The 16,938-nt window shown below is 40.0% G+C and overlaps 1 protein-coding gene across 1 annotated transcript; it reads left to right on the top strand.

Moving 5' to 3' along the window:
- The first annotated feature begins 15,906 nt into the window (after positions 1 to 15,906).
- Positions 15,907 to 16,506, top strand: LOC129728772 (uncharacterized). The gene has a single exon (XM_055687227.1). The coding sequence runs from the start codon at positions 15,907 to 15,909 to the stop codon at positions 16,504 to 16,506; it is 600 nt and encodes a 199-aa protein (XP_055543202.1).
- The last annotated feature ends 432 nt before the right edge of the window (positions 16,507 to 16,938 follow it).

Here is a 16,938-nt window from a genome sequence, read left to right as displayed (position 1 = left end):
CTTTTTAATCTAACAACTCCTCTCTTCCTACCAACTAGCACTTCACCATCTTTGGCTGTTGATACCACTACAGGGTCCACAGCTAGCAGTCCTTCATCACCGCATCGTCACCAACCATGTGATCGCTCGCCCCCGAATCTACTATCAGGGGGATCACTTTGCTGGTCGACGCTACCGGCTCCGCGACCCGTTTGGGTCCAACGACCAATCCGCGCTCAGCCGTAAACTTTTCTCGTCGATATCCAGCTGGGACAATTCCCTTCACTGGACTCAACGAGCTGGTTGTTGCCCGGTTGCGCTCTGATGGGACGTCTTCCCTCTCAGTTACGCTCACCAAAGCAATATTTGCTGAACCCCTTTTCAGCAGGCGATAGCATTTCGCCTTGGTGTGGCCTACCTTGCCACATTCGAAGCACATCCGGGTCTCCTTCCTCTTCTTCTTCCTGGGTTGGTGGTTGGCAGTTCGATGGGCAGCCATTGCCACGTTGGACGACTCCGGCAGCTCTTGATACCCATCCCTGCCTTCCTCGGCGTCCAGGAAGAGGCTTCGAATGTCAGCCAGCGATATTTGGGCCAGATCAGCCTGACGCATCACGGCATTGGCATCCAGGATAGTGGTATGCTTCACCGGGATGGCGACTAGCAGAGTATTTAACTTCTCGCTAGCCGAGATGACGTCACCTGCCCTCTCTATTTCCTGGACGTATCTCTCGTGAGCCATGAACAGCTCCATGAGGGTTCGGTGGCCTGCTGTCTGCAGGTTGTACAATTTGCGCCGAATATTGAACAGCGCAAGTCGTCCATGCCTTAAATAGACGGAGTCAAGGCGGTCCAAAATGTATTTAGCGTAGACACACTCCATCACGTGCGCCATGGCGTCGTTGTCCAACGATAACCAAAACACGTTGACGACCTCGTCGTCCTCTTTTAGCCGTTGCTGGTACTTGGCTGCGTTAGGGGCAGCTTCCTCCGGTGAGGCGTCTATACGGGTGTCGCCGCAGTCCTCCATCGGCGGGATCCTGTCCAAGCAGTGTAGAAGGCCCCACTGCTCCAGGTAATGCGTTACCCGCACCTTCCAGAAGGGATAGTCCTTGCCTACCGCTCCCTTGAAGGTGGGAATCATCCCCAATCGTCCGTCTTCCTTGATAGAGGTAGTAGAGGTCGCGCTGGCCATTTCCTTCTTCGGGTGTTCCACTATCTTCATTACAATCTTAGTATCTGAAAATAGATTAATGACTTAACCAGATAACCCTGCGGGCTACTGGTGCCTTCCGGCGAAGACCTCGTTTTAGGTCTTCGCCAAGACCAAAAACAAACAGCAAGATCTAGTAGTACAAGTACCACCTAGACTTGCACTCAGTGGTACATATTACCACCTGAGTATCAAAAAAGGACTATGTGCCTAGAACTCTAGCAGAACTATGTTCCTGGGCCCATAACCTGTTGAATCGACACACCAAATAGTAATAATACCTTTTAGCTTAGTCAGATTCCAAAAGTTAATTTATTCCATATAATCTGGTTTCTTATTAACACAATATCATTGTTCCGATTCCTACCACGCATCTCTGTACATGCATATACAGCGCGCAACTCGGCTATACAATTTGTCATTCTATTGTCGAGCTCTGCCAGCTTCATTAGGGTGGTTCTCAAATATTAGGGTGATTCAAAAAGTAATAATTATCCTAAAAGAAATTGAAAATTCAACAAATGTTTCCTTGCAGCAGATTGCATACAAAGCAAGCTTTAGCCTCATATCGCCTCGCTTCTAGCAACTCTAAATTGATAAGTTTGCACCGATCGGCATACCCAGGTAAGTTGAGGGGTCTCGCCATGGAAGCCTACGCAGGGCAAAGCGAACAAACTTCCGCTGAACGGCTTTAATCCTCTGTGTGTTATTTTGATAAAAGGACACCAAATTATTGCAGCATTCCCCAGTATTGGGCGTACCAGAGCACAGAACAGAGCCTTTAGGCAATAAATGTCGCGGAATTTCTTAGAAAATCCTAAGATAAACCCTAACTGGGAAGAAACCTTCGAAACAATGAATGAACGTGTTCTTTAAAGTTTAGCTTCGAATCGAGTAGTAATCCTAGATCTTTTACTGTCGTTTCACGCTTCAACTCAGTACCAAAAAGCGAGTAGTTGTGATGGTATAGAGCACGCTTACGGCCGAACGAACATTTAGACACGTTCAGGGACATCTGGTTGATGCAGCACCAAGTTCCAAACAGCTTCAGTTTCTGATGGAGGAAGGAAGCGTCAGCGTGGTCCTGTATGACGAAGTATAGCTTAAGGTCGTCAGCGTACGATAGTTTGAAGCATTTGATGGTGTATATATAGCATATATAGCAGGAAAAGGAAAGGACCGAGATGGCTGCCTTGAGGGACTCCAGACGAGGCAGCAATTGGCGATGAGACAAAATCACCGATCTTCACCGACATATTTCGGCCGATGAGGTAAGATCGTAGCCAAGCCAGCAAGTTATTGTCGATGCCCATACGGTCAAACTTCGCCAGTGCAATTTCGTGGTTCATCTTATCAAATGCTGCGGAGAGATCAGTATGGATAGCGTCTACCTGATGTCCATTTTCTATCTCTCCTATGATAAACGACGTGAAGGTGGCTAAATTTGTCGTAGTTGACCTCTTAGGCATAAAGCCATGCTGTTCCGGCAAAACGCAATTCGAGTACCTTCGGAATAACGTTTCAAGAACAATAATTTCAAAAAGCTTAGAGGTAGCACTTAAAGCAGCTATACCGCGATAGTTCGAAACCGTTCGCTTGCATCCTTTTTTGTAAACGGGGTAAACAAAAGAATCTTTCCAAGAAGTAGGAAAAACACCAGATTATAGAGACAGATTGAACACAGTTGTTAGCGGTATTGCGAGCGGTTCAAGGCAACGTTTCAAGACTAACGAAAGAATTCCGTCTGGGCCGCACCCAGCAGAGGATTTGAGCTGTTTTCCTGCTTTAGTCACCATATCACTAGTGATTGACATTTGTATGTTGGGGGCAGAAGTTCTAGGTACATTGCTAACGGCGGTCATGATTTCTTCGGTGCTAAGGATCTCACTAGTAAACACGCTGCTAAACTGAGAGCGGAAGACGTGGCTGACGAAGGAACGAAATGTAAGCGAATTCCTAATTTAACAAACGATATCCGCTGGTTTCGTGGACCAAATTTCCTCCAGGCCAAGGAAGAAACCTGGCCGATGAATCGCGGGTAGACAAAATAATTGAGATGAATAAAACTCGCTCAAACTTTAAATGGCCAGAACGAAAAATGAATCAATTTTGATGACCGGTGTTATTTCACTGGAAAACTATTCTAGTTTTCTAGTTTACTTCTAGTTAGTCTAGGGAACTTGGCGTGACCAACCTACACCAAAAATGTTTCAAATTTTAAAAGTGTGTGTCAAAGTGTACATTTTTGCAACGCATAGAACGCTTTAGGCAACTAAATTGTCTATCTAAAATACTTCATATAAAAAAATCTGAGATCACCGATATTATCTAAAATAATTTTTTGTTTTTAAATTTTTTTTTCAAAGTAGGATCTTGAACTCATTTTTTTATATTTTTGAAGGAAAGTTCGGATAATTTTTACTAAGATATATTGATTCATAAGAAAAAGGTTCAAATACGGTTAGGTTTTCTAACGGGGGATACCTGCATCGTGAAAAAACCATGTTAGTTCAGAAATCTGCTTAATAAACCGCTTTAATTCAAAAATACGCGTAAAAAACCACGTTAATTTGAAAATCTGCAAAAATAACCTTTTAGAGAAAACCGCGTGAAAATGATCTGACCTTTTGAAATGTTAATCTAGATAAATTTTCAAACGCAAGTTTGTAAAGTTACTTGGTTTAATAAGACCTACACACCCACAATGTTCGATTGAAGCTGAGTGCTGCAAGCTCAAAGAAAATTAGTATTCAACAGGGAAAAAACCGCCAAAATCAACACCCATACCGCAGACAGACGTCCAAGCTGAGTTCCAAACTAGTGTAAAGTTTTTTGTAGTAGCAATTCGTTACCAGATAGCGCTACCAGTGACGCCAGCCTCGTACACCAGCGAAAAAAAATGTATAGCAGCGATAAGGTCACCAGGCAGCACTAGTGTACAAGTGTTTTATAACGCAATTCTCTTTGAAAATTTACACAGAATTTTCGATCAATGTTGTTCTTGCTTGGACGTCTGTCTATGCCCATACTTAGTAAATTCATACCTCGATGATTCCTTGGCTAATTTTCAATCTTTGGCTACCAATGAACTCGAAAAAAAATCTGATTTATTGACAACATATAAACCTGAGTGAAACAGAATGTCACAAAAAGTTCTACGCGTTGCAAAAATGTACACTTTGGCACACTTCGGAAATCTGAAACATTTCCAGTAACCCTTGGTCACGTCCAGTTTTCAAGTAATACTAGGAAACTAGGACAGTTTTCCAGTAAAATGAAACCTGTTTTGTCCAGGGGTCTGACGTTTGATGAGTATCCCGTATTCAAAATCTAAATGCAATATGGCGTCATTTGTTCAGTGAGAAACTTGAAAACTATGATTATTCTCGGCCACAGTGCAGTTCTTAAATGAAGATATATTAACGTGTAAATGGTGTTACCAAAATTATCACAATAATGATTGTCATTTCTGGCAAATCTTGTCGTGTCTTGCTGTCTGTGGTACCACAACGTCAGTGGTACCACAATGTCAGTGGTACCGCTATTAAATTTGGTAACGCGACTTTTATATCGGATTTGACGTTTATAGCATAGCCCTGGTTTTGTCAAAATTGACTCATTTTTCGTAAAGTTTTGACCATTTAAAAATTGACAGAATTTTGCCTGCTTCAATTATTTACCTTATTATACAACCTTCAAAACGAACTTCGGCTTGAAACTACTCCGTAGAAAGCACTCTCGGCGTGAAACCCGAAGACTTTCCAAAACAAACTGTTTAACTCATCCGGTTGTTTGAATTTTCATTCTCAGTATCGTAAGATTTGTCATTCAAGGCCCTAACACAATGGATACGTTGCGGCTGCGTTTGCGGCAATTTGACAGTTCGCCCATACATTTACTGTCAAATTAACGTCAACGCAACGCAAACGTATCCATTCTGTTTGGGCCATCACTGTCTGTTTTTAACAGATTTGACTGACACTGACGAAACTATTATGCATCATCAATCATAGTAACCCATGTCTTAGCAAAAAAAAATTGACAGATCCATCAGTCAAACTCTAACTGTGATAGCGGAAAAAGTGAAGCTACTCCGTTCAGAAGTGTGCGCGTTCAAAGGACGGTACCCCGCCGCGCCAAAAACGGACATCGTGCGGCACTTTGTGGACGCCGGGTATGCCTGTTCTGACATCTACAACATCTTGACACTATTGGACAACGATCAGAGCACCGATAGAAAGCCCGGTTCCGGACGGCCAACGACCCTGAGCGACAAGAAGCTTCAAAGAATGCTTAAGAGGAAGACCGAGGGAAAAGTGGCTAAATCACTGCGTGCACTTGGCCGGGAGGTTGGTGCCTGCGCTAAAACAGTGAAAAAGTATCTGGAGAACATGGACATACATGTCAGGAAGCGGCAGTCTCATCCACTGGTCTCGGAGCTGCAGGCAATGACGCAGCGACAGCGGTTGAATAAGATGGTCAAGTCGATTTTCTCGGCGAATCGCGACGTGGCAGTGGTGATGGACGACAAGACCTATCTCACCCTGGATGGCAACGACTAGCAAGGCTCTTCGTATTTTACCTCCCCCACGAAGGAAGTGAGCACCGAGGTAAAGTTTATTTCACAGACCAAGTTCCCCAAGAAGGTGCGGCTGTGGCTGACAATCAACGAGAAAGGGATGTCAAAGTTGCTCTTCTTTCGCTCCGGGCTGGCCGTGAACGGGGAAATTTATAGTACGAAATGCCTGCCAGAAGTTGCGTCGTTCATCAAGAAATGCCATAAGCGCGAAGACACGGTGTTCTGGCCAGATTTCACGTCGGCCAACTACTCGAAGCGATCGTTGGAGGAGATGGAGCGGCTGAATATTGATGTGGTACCGAGGTCGGCAAATCCACCCAATGTCCCCCAGCTGCTTCCCATCGAGAATTTCGGGGCAAACTTGAAGCGCAAGATCTATTCCAACAATTTTGTCGCGAAAACGGAGAAGGAAATAATAAAAAAAAAAACGAAGAAAGAGCTTAAAAACATGACTACACGCATGTTTTCGTCCGCCGTGGCAAATGATCAGGTTAACTGCCGGAAGGCCGCACGCAAGGACGTAATATTTTTCTGCGAGGAAGCTAACATAATTACCTTCCATGGGAAATTTATCCAACTCAATTATCTCTTAGACATCACCATCATTCATCACCATCTGAAAAAGTCCATTTTTTACCGCAAACGTTAGCTGTCAAATTATCGATACTTTATCGAGAAATGCCTCGAAATTATAGATTGTTATCGATAAATGCCCCGAAATTATCGATTGTTATCGATGTCCGTTTAGGCCGATATTTCCCATCACTAGACGTCAGTGAAGCCGATTGCTGTTGGTGACATAGTCATCATTGTAGATCCAAAGTCCCCGTAACTGTTGGCCGAAAGTCAAGTAAGATGGGCGACGGTCAAGTAAGATGGGCCACTGTTTAGATGGCTAACGGTGGCATCTATGAGCGTCCAGCAGTCTCTCTAGCTGATGTAGGCGTTGAAAAAAAATACGCAGCAGACCTTTGACTGACGGTCTTGACGACTGATCGCAAACACCACACCCGTATCCACTCGAGGGAACGTTGTGTGTCATTGTACGCCAGCGGACATGGCATCACTTGGCATCACTTTCTAATTGATTTTCTAAATATTTTTCCCACAACTATTGTTACTAAATTAATTAAACTTATTAAGCAAGGAACAAATTATATTCACTTATACTCAGCAAGGAACAAATAATATTCACTTATACTCATCAATACCACAAAAGATCAAAATAATGGTCGCAGTGGTCAAAATCTTACAAAAAAAAACTCATCAAGGTAGCTATATTGTGAACATCTTATATTTAAAATTAGTTATACAATTATCACATATAGTAATATTTCGCTACAACGAGGCCTAAAAAGCGCCGCAATCTATTTCGTTGCCACAGTGTGGAATACTGAAGGTAATTAATTTTGTCAAGCAAATCGCCGTTTCTAATATTTTGTCCTAATTTCCCAATTAGGAATTTATTATTAAACTCTTGCTACTGAACGAGTGGGAGTCGTTTTATTAAACCGAAACTTCATCTACACTGCGGACAACAGGTATATAAAAAAATAGTTAAATCTAATTATGCTAGATTTTTTTTATTGTTAAACTTTAATAGTTAAGATTTTTGTTTTAATAAATTGTATATTAGTTTTACTTTAATTTTTTGTTCTTCAAATATATATATTAGGTCCAGGAAGCACAGCTGAAAGACGATGACCTGCAAGGAGTCATCCAATGGCTTGACAGAACTGACAGATGGCCGGCGCAAATTGCGAAATACCAACGGGATATGTATATGTAATTGCGTTTCAACGGGATATGTATATCCAAGTCAAAACATTGATGAAACAAGAGAAATTAGTGCTTCCATCGACGCTACATATCCGAGCATTGGAGTTAGCGCATCGTAGTCACCCGGGCATGTCCACTATGGAGAACTTTTTGCGGCAGGGTTTATGGTGGCCCTTTATGAACCGGGAAGTAGGAACATTCGTGAAAAGCTGCCCAGAATGCCAGTTAGTGACGGCAAGTAGTTATCCCCTTCCTATTACGATGACGGAGCTCCCGAGCCGCCCGTGGGACTTTGTTTCCATGGATTTTTCCTCATCTTCCGATATAGTAAATTGGAAAGCGTTGGTCCTCACAGACAATTACTCTAGATTTCTGATTGCCGTTCCAATGGAAAACCTAAATTAATCCACTTAGCGGTGAGACCCAGCCTTTCTCATTCAAACTTATTATTTTTTTAAATTGATTAACACCAACACCTCGAAACTACACCTTGATAATTTCTGCTGGATTTATTATTCATTCTGAACAACAAATTTTTGGTAGCCAACAGCACAACTATAACGAACATTTAAATTATAACATTCACACACATATGAACATACATTAACACATATACATGCAAATAACATTAAATTCGTTCAAATATATGATGCGATTTTGTTTCTGATCGTGATATAATCGAGTTGTACTCATATACTGCGTATAAATATTTGGATTGTTTATGTCAACTTTAGTCAGTACATTACATATATTGTATAATTAAATGTTGTTCCTTATACATTAAATAAATATCATAAAATCCATCATAAAATTGACGAATATTGCCTAATCTGGGTATTTCGATGGCGAAGATGGCGACAGTTTCCGATCAACAGCCTGAAGCGGTATGATACCCGGAGGCCAGAAATCATCTTCAGACGTAATTTCAAATTTCTAGACAGTAGCTTCCGGTTTCACCAATCCAAAAGGGACAAACATTACCCAATGTGAGTTTTTCAGTACCCGGGATGATGCTCAGAGGCCAAAAGTCAACTTCACACTTTATTTTGAAATCGGAATTTGTGATTTCCGGTTTCTGGAAAAAAACCTTCAATTCCCAAATACAATCCAATAAAGGTATATCAACTCTTTGGTTTTTAAAATATTGATGTTGTATTTGAAGGAATAATTGAAGCATAATACAGTAAAACCTGTTTTTGCGCGACTTAGTTTTGTGCGAAATTTATTTTGTGCAACTTTTTTTATGCGATTATTTTTTTTTGTGCGACTGTATATGAAAAAGGACCACTTCCGACAACATTTTCAGCCATTTATTTTTTCCGATTCTTGGAATGAATTCCAACGCATTATATAAGTGTTGCGTCAAAAAATTACTATTTGAGCCAGTTTTACGTAGGAAAAGTCACGAATTGCTAGCCTACGAAGGAAAGCGGTTGAAAGGATTAGTATGTTTGAAAAAGTTACGTTTATCAATCCGATGTTTTAAAATTGTTCTCATAGGTAATCTAAATCAAAATCAACAACTTTCGAGTTATTTTTAACTGAGAATTCTTTTTAAGCGGTCCCTATCCACCGCATAAAAAAAGTTTTTTTTTTCAATAATGTTGTGAAAATATTGTTTTGTAGCTGCACGTGAAGTTTCTAATGATTTTTGCCTTTCTCCAAGAAAGGTAAAGCAATCACTGAAAAAACCAAAGGTATAAAAGTGCTCCAAAGGGTCGAATCTCGTATATCAGTCGACTTAGTTCGACGAGCTGAGCATTTTCTGTATGTGTGTGTGTGTGTGTGTGTGTGTGTGTGCGTGTGTATGTAACGGTTTCGCAATCTCACTCGATTTTCTCAGAGATGGCTGGACCGATTTTCATGAAACTAATTGCAAATGAAAGGTCTAGTTGTCTCATAAGACCCTATTGAATTTTATTGTAATCGGATTTTTAGTTTCGAGGTTATGTATCAAAATGTGAAAATCAAAAAACTTCATTATCTCAGAAACTAAACAACCGATTTGAACAAAATTGGTGTCAAAAGAACGGGCTTGTTTTTGGAACCATTTATAAAATAATTTTATAATGATTGGACAAGTAGTTCAAAAGTTACGCAAAGAAACGTGTTTCGAAGACTGTTTAAACTCACTCACTTTTCTAAGAGATGGCTGGACCGATTTTCACAAAATTAGTGTCATATGGAAGGCCTTGTTGCCCCATAAGACCCTATTGAAATTTATTGTTATTGGACTTCAACTTCGTCCGTTATGTATAATAATGTGAAATCAGGCTATGAAAAGAAATATGTTTCTTAGACTGCTTGAACTCACCCACTTTTCTCAGAGATGGATAGACCGATTTTCACGAAATAAGTTGCAATAGAAAGGTCTAGTTGCCTGATAAGACCCTATGAAATTTTATTATAATTGGACTGTAACTTTGTCTGTTTTGTATCAAAATGTAAAAGTTATGTAAACTCCATTATCTCAGAAACTACACGAACGATTTGAACAAAATAGGTGTCAAATGAACGGAATGTCTTCAAAACCTCTAACTAACGAATGTTATGATGACTGAATATGTAGTTCAAAGGTTATGAAAAGAAACGTGTTCAGAAACTTTTTTTTCAATTTACTCCTTTTGGACTGATTTCAACTATCTTAGTTTTAAATTGAAGGTTTAGTTGCTTTATTGGTAACCGTTTTGCCTTTCTCCTAGAAAGGTATAGCAATCACTGGCAAAGCCGAAAGTATAAAAGTGCTCCAAAGGGCCGAATGGCATATATCACTCTACTTAGCTCGACGAGCTGAGCATGTTCTGTATGTGTATGTGTGTGTGTGTGTGTGTGTGTGTGTGTATGTGTGTGTGTGTATATGTGGAACTTTTTATTCTCACTCACTTTTCTCATAGATAGCTGGACCGATTTTCATGAAACTAATTGCAAATGAAAGGTCTTGTTATCCCATAAGACCCTATTCAATTTCATTGTAATCGGATTTATAGTTAAGAGGTTATGTATCAAAAAGTAAAAATTATGAAACATCATTATTTAAAAAACTACACCTAACGCAAACGGGGAACATTTTATTACTTTAGGGCAATTTTTTATTACTTATTGTGTCTTATGACTGCGCATTATACACAAAGAGTAACAAACAAAAAGTAATAAAAATTATGACGGCTACACGCTTGTATGTGTTTCTGGAGGAGAACATACAGCCAAGCACCGCAATGCATGTGTTAGCAAGACTTCACTCGCTGCATTTGTATTGATGCAACGATCAGGTTCATTCCACACATAATCAGAATCTCAACCGTCAACCTCAAATGTCTAATTAGAAACACTTTCGTTTCGTCCCCCAGTGTTCACTTGAAATGGAAATATGTAATACTGTCTGACCAGAGTTGCCGAAGTTGCGAATATTGTCTGGATAGGCACAAGTATTGTATTTTCAAACAGGTGCAAATGAGTTTCCATGAACCAATGAGTATGTGTTTTTAGATAGCTTGCAAGAAAGCGAATGTTTTTCTCTAACGCAGTTTACAGATCGTGATGTCATTTCAAGACGAATTTCAAGTCTTTGAAATCATCAACGTTTGCATACTCTATGACGGGGTAAATGCTGCTTGGCAGCTCTTGTCATATTTTTTCTCTACTCCGTATGCGAACTAATACACGCACACCGGATGAATTGGAGATTGAAGCAACTTGTAACATGTGCAACATATGCGACGGTGTGTGATTTTGTTTTGCTTGAGATGGAAAGGGAGCAGTTTTCGACAGAAAAAATTTTGCATGTGGTTGAAACGACCATTATTAGATAGTCATACTCCCGTAACACGTGCTAAATATATGGCAGTGTTGTTACTTGACTGGGGAAGAATCTTATTGCCTTTTAAGTAATAGGTTTGTTACCCAAAAGGCAGTTTTGCGCTATTGCTTCTAAAGTAATAAGGAAAAGTTTTGCGTGTACACAACCGGTTTGAACAAAATTGGTTTCAAATGAACGGGCTACCTGAAATACCCTTAACTTTTGAATTTTATAATGATTGAACTTGTGGTTCACAAGTTATGATAAGAAATGTGTTCTGAAAACAGTTCAATCTAACTCATGTTTCTCAGAGGTGGCTGGACCGATTTTCATAAAATCAGTGTCAAATGGAAGGTCTAGTTGCCCCATAAGACTCAATTGATTTATTTCGCAATCGGACTATTCCTTTGCCTGTTATGTTTAAAAATGTGAAATCCAGCTATGAAAAGGAACATATTCCGAAGACTACTTGAATTCACTTACTTTTCTCAGAGATGGCTGACTCGATTTTCACAAAATAAGTGTCAAATGACAGTTCTAGTAACCTCATAATCGTAATCGGACTGTAACTTCGTCTTTAATGTACCGAAATGTGAAAATCACGAAACTTCATAATCTCAGAAATTACACAACCGATTTGAACAATATTGATATCAGATGGCTATTTAAGGGTTAACTGATGAATTTCAATCGAAAACGTGGTTTCAAAATTAGACTGCTTCATACGGTCCCATTCCATTCGATCTTCGAACTTAAGCAACCGTTATGTATTAAATTGTTAAAACCACGAAAGTCTATTATCTCAAAGATTATACGACTTTTTTTTTTTATTCTCGCTTATTTACCGTCGGTCTAGTTCCGCCACTGTTATTTGTGCCAATCACCGACGCCCGGGGAGGCGACTCCACCCAGGACCCTAACTCACGACCCATTGATTAACGGACCGGCGCCAACGGCTTTACTTCCTCATGCGATGGAAGGCGTGATCCCAGAGATTTTTCGCCTCAGAAAATCTCCCGATGTCGGCTAGGATTGAATCTAGACCAGTTAGGTTGGTTGTGAGTGGATCACGCCACCTCACAACCATCGACACCTATGTCGGCGGTGGGATTCGAACTCAGGCGTCGAGCGTGGTTGGCGGAGACGTTACCAACCACGCTAGGCCCCCGCCCTGTTATACGACTTATTTGAACATAACCAGTGTCGTACGAATGAGTTATCTCTCAAACTTACAAATAACAAACTTCATAACAATTTGATATGTGGCTCAAAAGTTATGGAAAGAAAAGAAATTCAAAAACTATTTAAAACTATACCAGCTTTGATCAATATAGGGTAATCGCTCCATTATTCATCTCAACAGCTTGGTGCACCTATATTCATCTTATTTCTCTCATTTGTCCAATTTACCGTCAAATTTCTACAATTTTTTAAAAGTAAATCTTTTTGCTTCTCAATTTTCTCAAATTGCTGAAAGTTTTACGTTGAAAATATGGTAAAATTTGACGATAAATTGATCATAAAGGCGTGATGAGATGAATATAGGTACTGAGATGAATATAGGAGCGGTTACCCTATGTGGCCTCAACATAATTATATATGGTGTCGTACTATTTCAACGTTCCCGGTATCGCTCGTGATTAACCGTTATGTATTCGGCAGGGTACCCGGGTACCTTTTCAGACTTTATTGCTCTAAAGAACAAGGATAACCTCAACCCAGCCAGCTGAAACTTATGGAATGCTCCCAACTAGTGGAAATGAACCATTTCCCATCATCAGACTGTTTATAGCAGCAGGGGGCGTCGATGGAGGAGTCTTCAAATTTTTACACCCCATAAGTACTCGGGAGGGTACCCGGGTACCCACAAAATGAAATGCTTCTTGCTTTTTCAGTTCTTGGCCGATTTTCAATCTCGGTCTATCAAAAGATTAGAAAATCTGTCTACTTTTAGAATCTGAGACCGACATGAGCAAGTGACCATATATGGTTCCTGTAAATCCGGATCTTCGGGAGCATGTTTCGGTAAGACAAATTAGTACAATTATCGATAAAACCGACCAACATTGGTAACAAAATTCATGAAACGACCCCAGGAGTTGATTTTCATTCATGTTGAGTCCATTTGATAAGTTTTCCAAAATGGCCATTTCGGAGCAGATTCCCGACCTTGAACATGGTCCCGAAGATCCGGAATTACGGGAACCATATAAGGACCAATGGCTCTTTCGGCCCCATATAGTAAAAATAGACAAATTTTCCAATAAAAGATTGAAAAGACGGTTCAAGACTGAAAATCGGTCAAGAATCAAAGGAGTAAGAAGCATTTCATTTTGGTGTGTACCCGGGTACCCTGCCGAGTACTTACGTTTGTAAAAATTGCCGAGTACATAACGGTTAAATTGTTCGAAATTAAGAGTCATTTCTTTTATTTCGCTATTCTTAAACACTAACATTACGTCAAATTTCACATTTTATACTTCAATTACAACAACAATATTTTAGAACACAAAGAGTTCATTCATTGGATTGAAGCGTTCATGTAAATCTATTTTTACAAAAAATAAGTTTGAATGAGAAAGGCTTGGTCTGACCGCTAGGTGGATTAATTTAGGTTTTTTTATGCGATTTATTTTGTGCGGTCCCTATCCCTCGCACAAAAACAGGACTGTATTTAAAATTTGTGTGGCCCCGAAGGTCAACTTTGAAAAAATGAAAATTTTATTGCTTTTTAACTATTCCTGTGAATTTTTTTTTCTTCCTTGGGTTACTATTGTGTGCTTTAGAGCTGCATTTTTTTTCGATTATGTCAACCAGTGTTATAATCAAATTGAATGGGTACCAATAAAGCACCTAAACCTTCAATTTAAAACTAAGATTGTTGAAATCAGTCCAGCCATCTTTGGCAAAACGAGTGAATTTTAAAAGTTTCCTGAACATGTTTCTTTTCATAACCTTCGAACTTCATGTTCAATCATCATAAAACTCTTCAGTTAGGGGTTTTGAAGACAGTCCGTTCATTTGATGCCTGTTTTGCTCAAATCGGTTGTGTAGTTTCTGATATAATGGAGGTCATAACTGTTACATTCTGATACATAACAAACAAAGTTACAGTCCGATTATAATAGAATTCGATAGGGTCTTATCAGGCAACTAGATCTTTCTATTGCAACTTATTTTGTGAAAATCGGCCCATGCGTCTCTGAGAAAAGTGGGTGAGTTCAAGCAGTCTTAGAAACATGTTTCTTTTCATAGCCTAATAACGGACAAAGTTAAAGTCCAATAACAATAAAATTCAATAGGGTCTTATGGGGCAACAAGACCTTCCATATGACACTAATTTTGTGAAAATCGGTCTTGCCATCTCTGAGAAAAGTGAGTGGGTTTAAACAGTGTTTGAAACACGTTTCTTTGCATAACTTTTAGCATAACTATTAACTAACTTTTAGTAAATAAAGGAGCATAACTTTCAGTAGATAAGGGGAGTAGTGTTTGATAGAATATCACAGACGATACCGTTTGTGATACTGTAAGCGAAGACAATAATGAAACCGAGCCGCAGCATGACGTTGTAATCCGTGAGTTGGAGGAATCGACTGATGACGATTTCACCAGAATCTGTGGAAGTGATAACTCTGCCGAGTGTACTGAAGCGGAAGCGACTAATGTAGTTGTAGATGGAAAGCGACAACGTAAAGATCCTGTCTGGCATAAAGATTACGAAGTTGAAAATGCGGCATACGCGTTGAATGCCGAAAGTTTTGTGGAGGATTTGCCTAAATCACTGAACGAAGCACGAAAGCGTCATGACTGGGATAAATGGCAAGTGGCTGTAAATGAAGAGATGCAGTCTTTGATGAAAAATAAACCATGTGAGTTGACAGAGTTACCAAAAGGTCGATCTTCTGTTACATGCAAGTGGGTGTTCAAAGTAAAGAGGAGAATAGATGGGTTGCCCGATCGTTATAAAGCTCGCTTGGTAGCTAGAGGGTTTACCCAGCGTTTTGGGTTCAATTATCATGAGACATATTCTCCGGTGGCCAGATTGGACACATTGCGCACAGTTCTAGCTTTAGCGAATGAGAAGCAAATTATCGTTCACCAGATGGACGTTTGCATAGCCTTTTTTAATGGTTCACTTACTGAAGAAATTTAATGGCACAGCCAGAAGGGTTTGAAAGCGGTGATAATCTCGTTTGTCGTTTAAAAAGGCCTATTTACGGTTTGAAGCAAGCTTCGGAAACGTGGAATGATCGATTTGACCGGTTTATTGGTAAGCATCTGAGTTTTCGACGATGCTTAAGCGATCAGTGCCTCTATGTACGAAGAATGAAAGGTGAAACCGTTATTATCGTTTTATATGTAGACGATATCGTCATTGTTGGTTCAACTTCGCAAGCGATAGAACGTTTGCAATGTTCCCTCTCTCGAGAGTTTGAGATGGTGGATATTGGTGAAATTAGATGTTTTCTCGGAATAAACATTTTTTATGAAAAGAAGCAAGGAGTTCTACAAATTGACCAGCGACATTTTCTCCAGGATGTTTTACGTCGGTTCAATATGGCAGAATGTAAGCTCAGCTCAACGCCTATGGAAAACAGGTTGAATCTGTTCATAAAAGGAGAGGAAAAGCTGCGTACTAAACAATCATATCGCGAATTGATAGGTTGTCTGATGTATGCGTCATTAACGACCAGGCCTGATTTGACTGCCAGCGTGAATTTTTTTAGTCAATTCCAGAGTTGTCCAACGGACGAGCATTGGACACACTTAAAAAGAATCCTACGCTACGTGAAAGATTCTATGGATGCGAAACTTGTGTATTATCGGAACGGAGGAAAAGTGCTGGAGATATATACGGATGCCGACTGGGCCAACAATGTTGTTGATAGGCGATCGGTTAGTGGCAGCGTGTTCAAAGTATTTGGATCGACTGTGGCTTGGATTACTCGGAAGCAACATACTGTGGCGCTTTCTTCGACGGAGGCAGAGCTGACGGCGTTATGTGTAGTTGTTTGCCATGGATTGTGGATGCAGCGATTGTTACGGGATCTGGACTGTAAGACAGATGCTCCTGTAACGTACTATGAAGACAATCAATCGACAATTCGTATAGCAGAAGATTCTAAAGATTTCGGGAGGTTAAACATGTCGATGTGAAGTTTTTCTTTCTGAAGTATTTGATTAAACAGAAGCAGATTGTTATCGAATATGTTCCAACACATGTCCAACAGGCTGATATGATGACTAAGAGTCTTCCTATTGCAGAGTTTTGACAAAATTCTTCGGGCATTGGATTAAAAAGTTGCAATGGTTGAGTGGGGCACGCCGTGTCAGAATCGGAATATTATGCAACTTCAATGCACCTCGGATTTTTCTTCACCAAAAGTTAGTTCAGGGTCTAAGCTTTCAAATGAAAGTGGTTTTAAAATATTCTATCGGGGAATACTTGAATTAAATGAGTTTTAATTTTTTCCAGAGCTTTGACCATTTGATCCCATGAATGGAGACGATAGGTGCATTGAAATATATAGTATGGTAACGATATAAACAATGTGTAAGCACAGAGAACAGACGTTCATCTTCTTTTCA

Source organism: Wyeomyia smithii, chromosome 3, assembly GCF_029784165.1.
Source record: "Wyeomyia smithii strain HCP4-BCI-WySm-NY-G18 chromosome 3, ASM2978416v1, whole genome shotgun sequence".
Classification (NCBI taxonomy): domain Eukaryota; kingdom Metazoa; phylum Arthropoda; class Insecta; order Diptera; family Culicidae; genus Wyeomyia; species Wyeomyia smithii.
Note: the sequence above shows the minus strand (reverse complement) of the source record. Positions and strands in the feature narration are given on the sequence as shown.

Bases quoted from the DNA above. Each gene is read 5' to 3' on its own strand.
- LOC129728772 (XM_055687227.1), top strand. From the start codon at position 15,907: ATGGCAGAATGTAAGCTCAGCTCAACGCCTATGGAAAACAGGTTGAAT.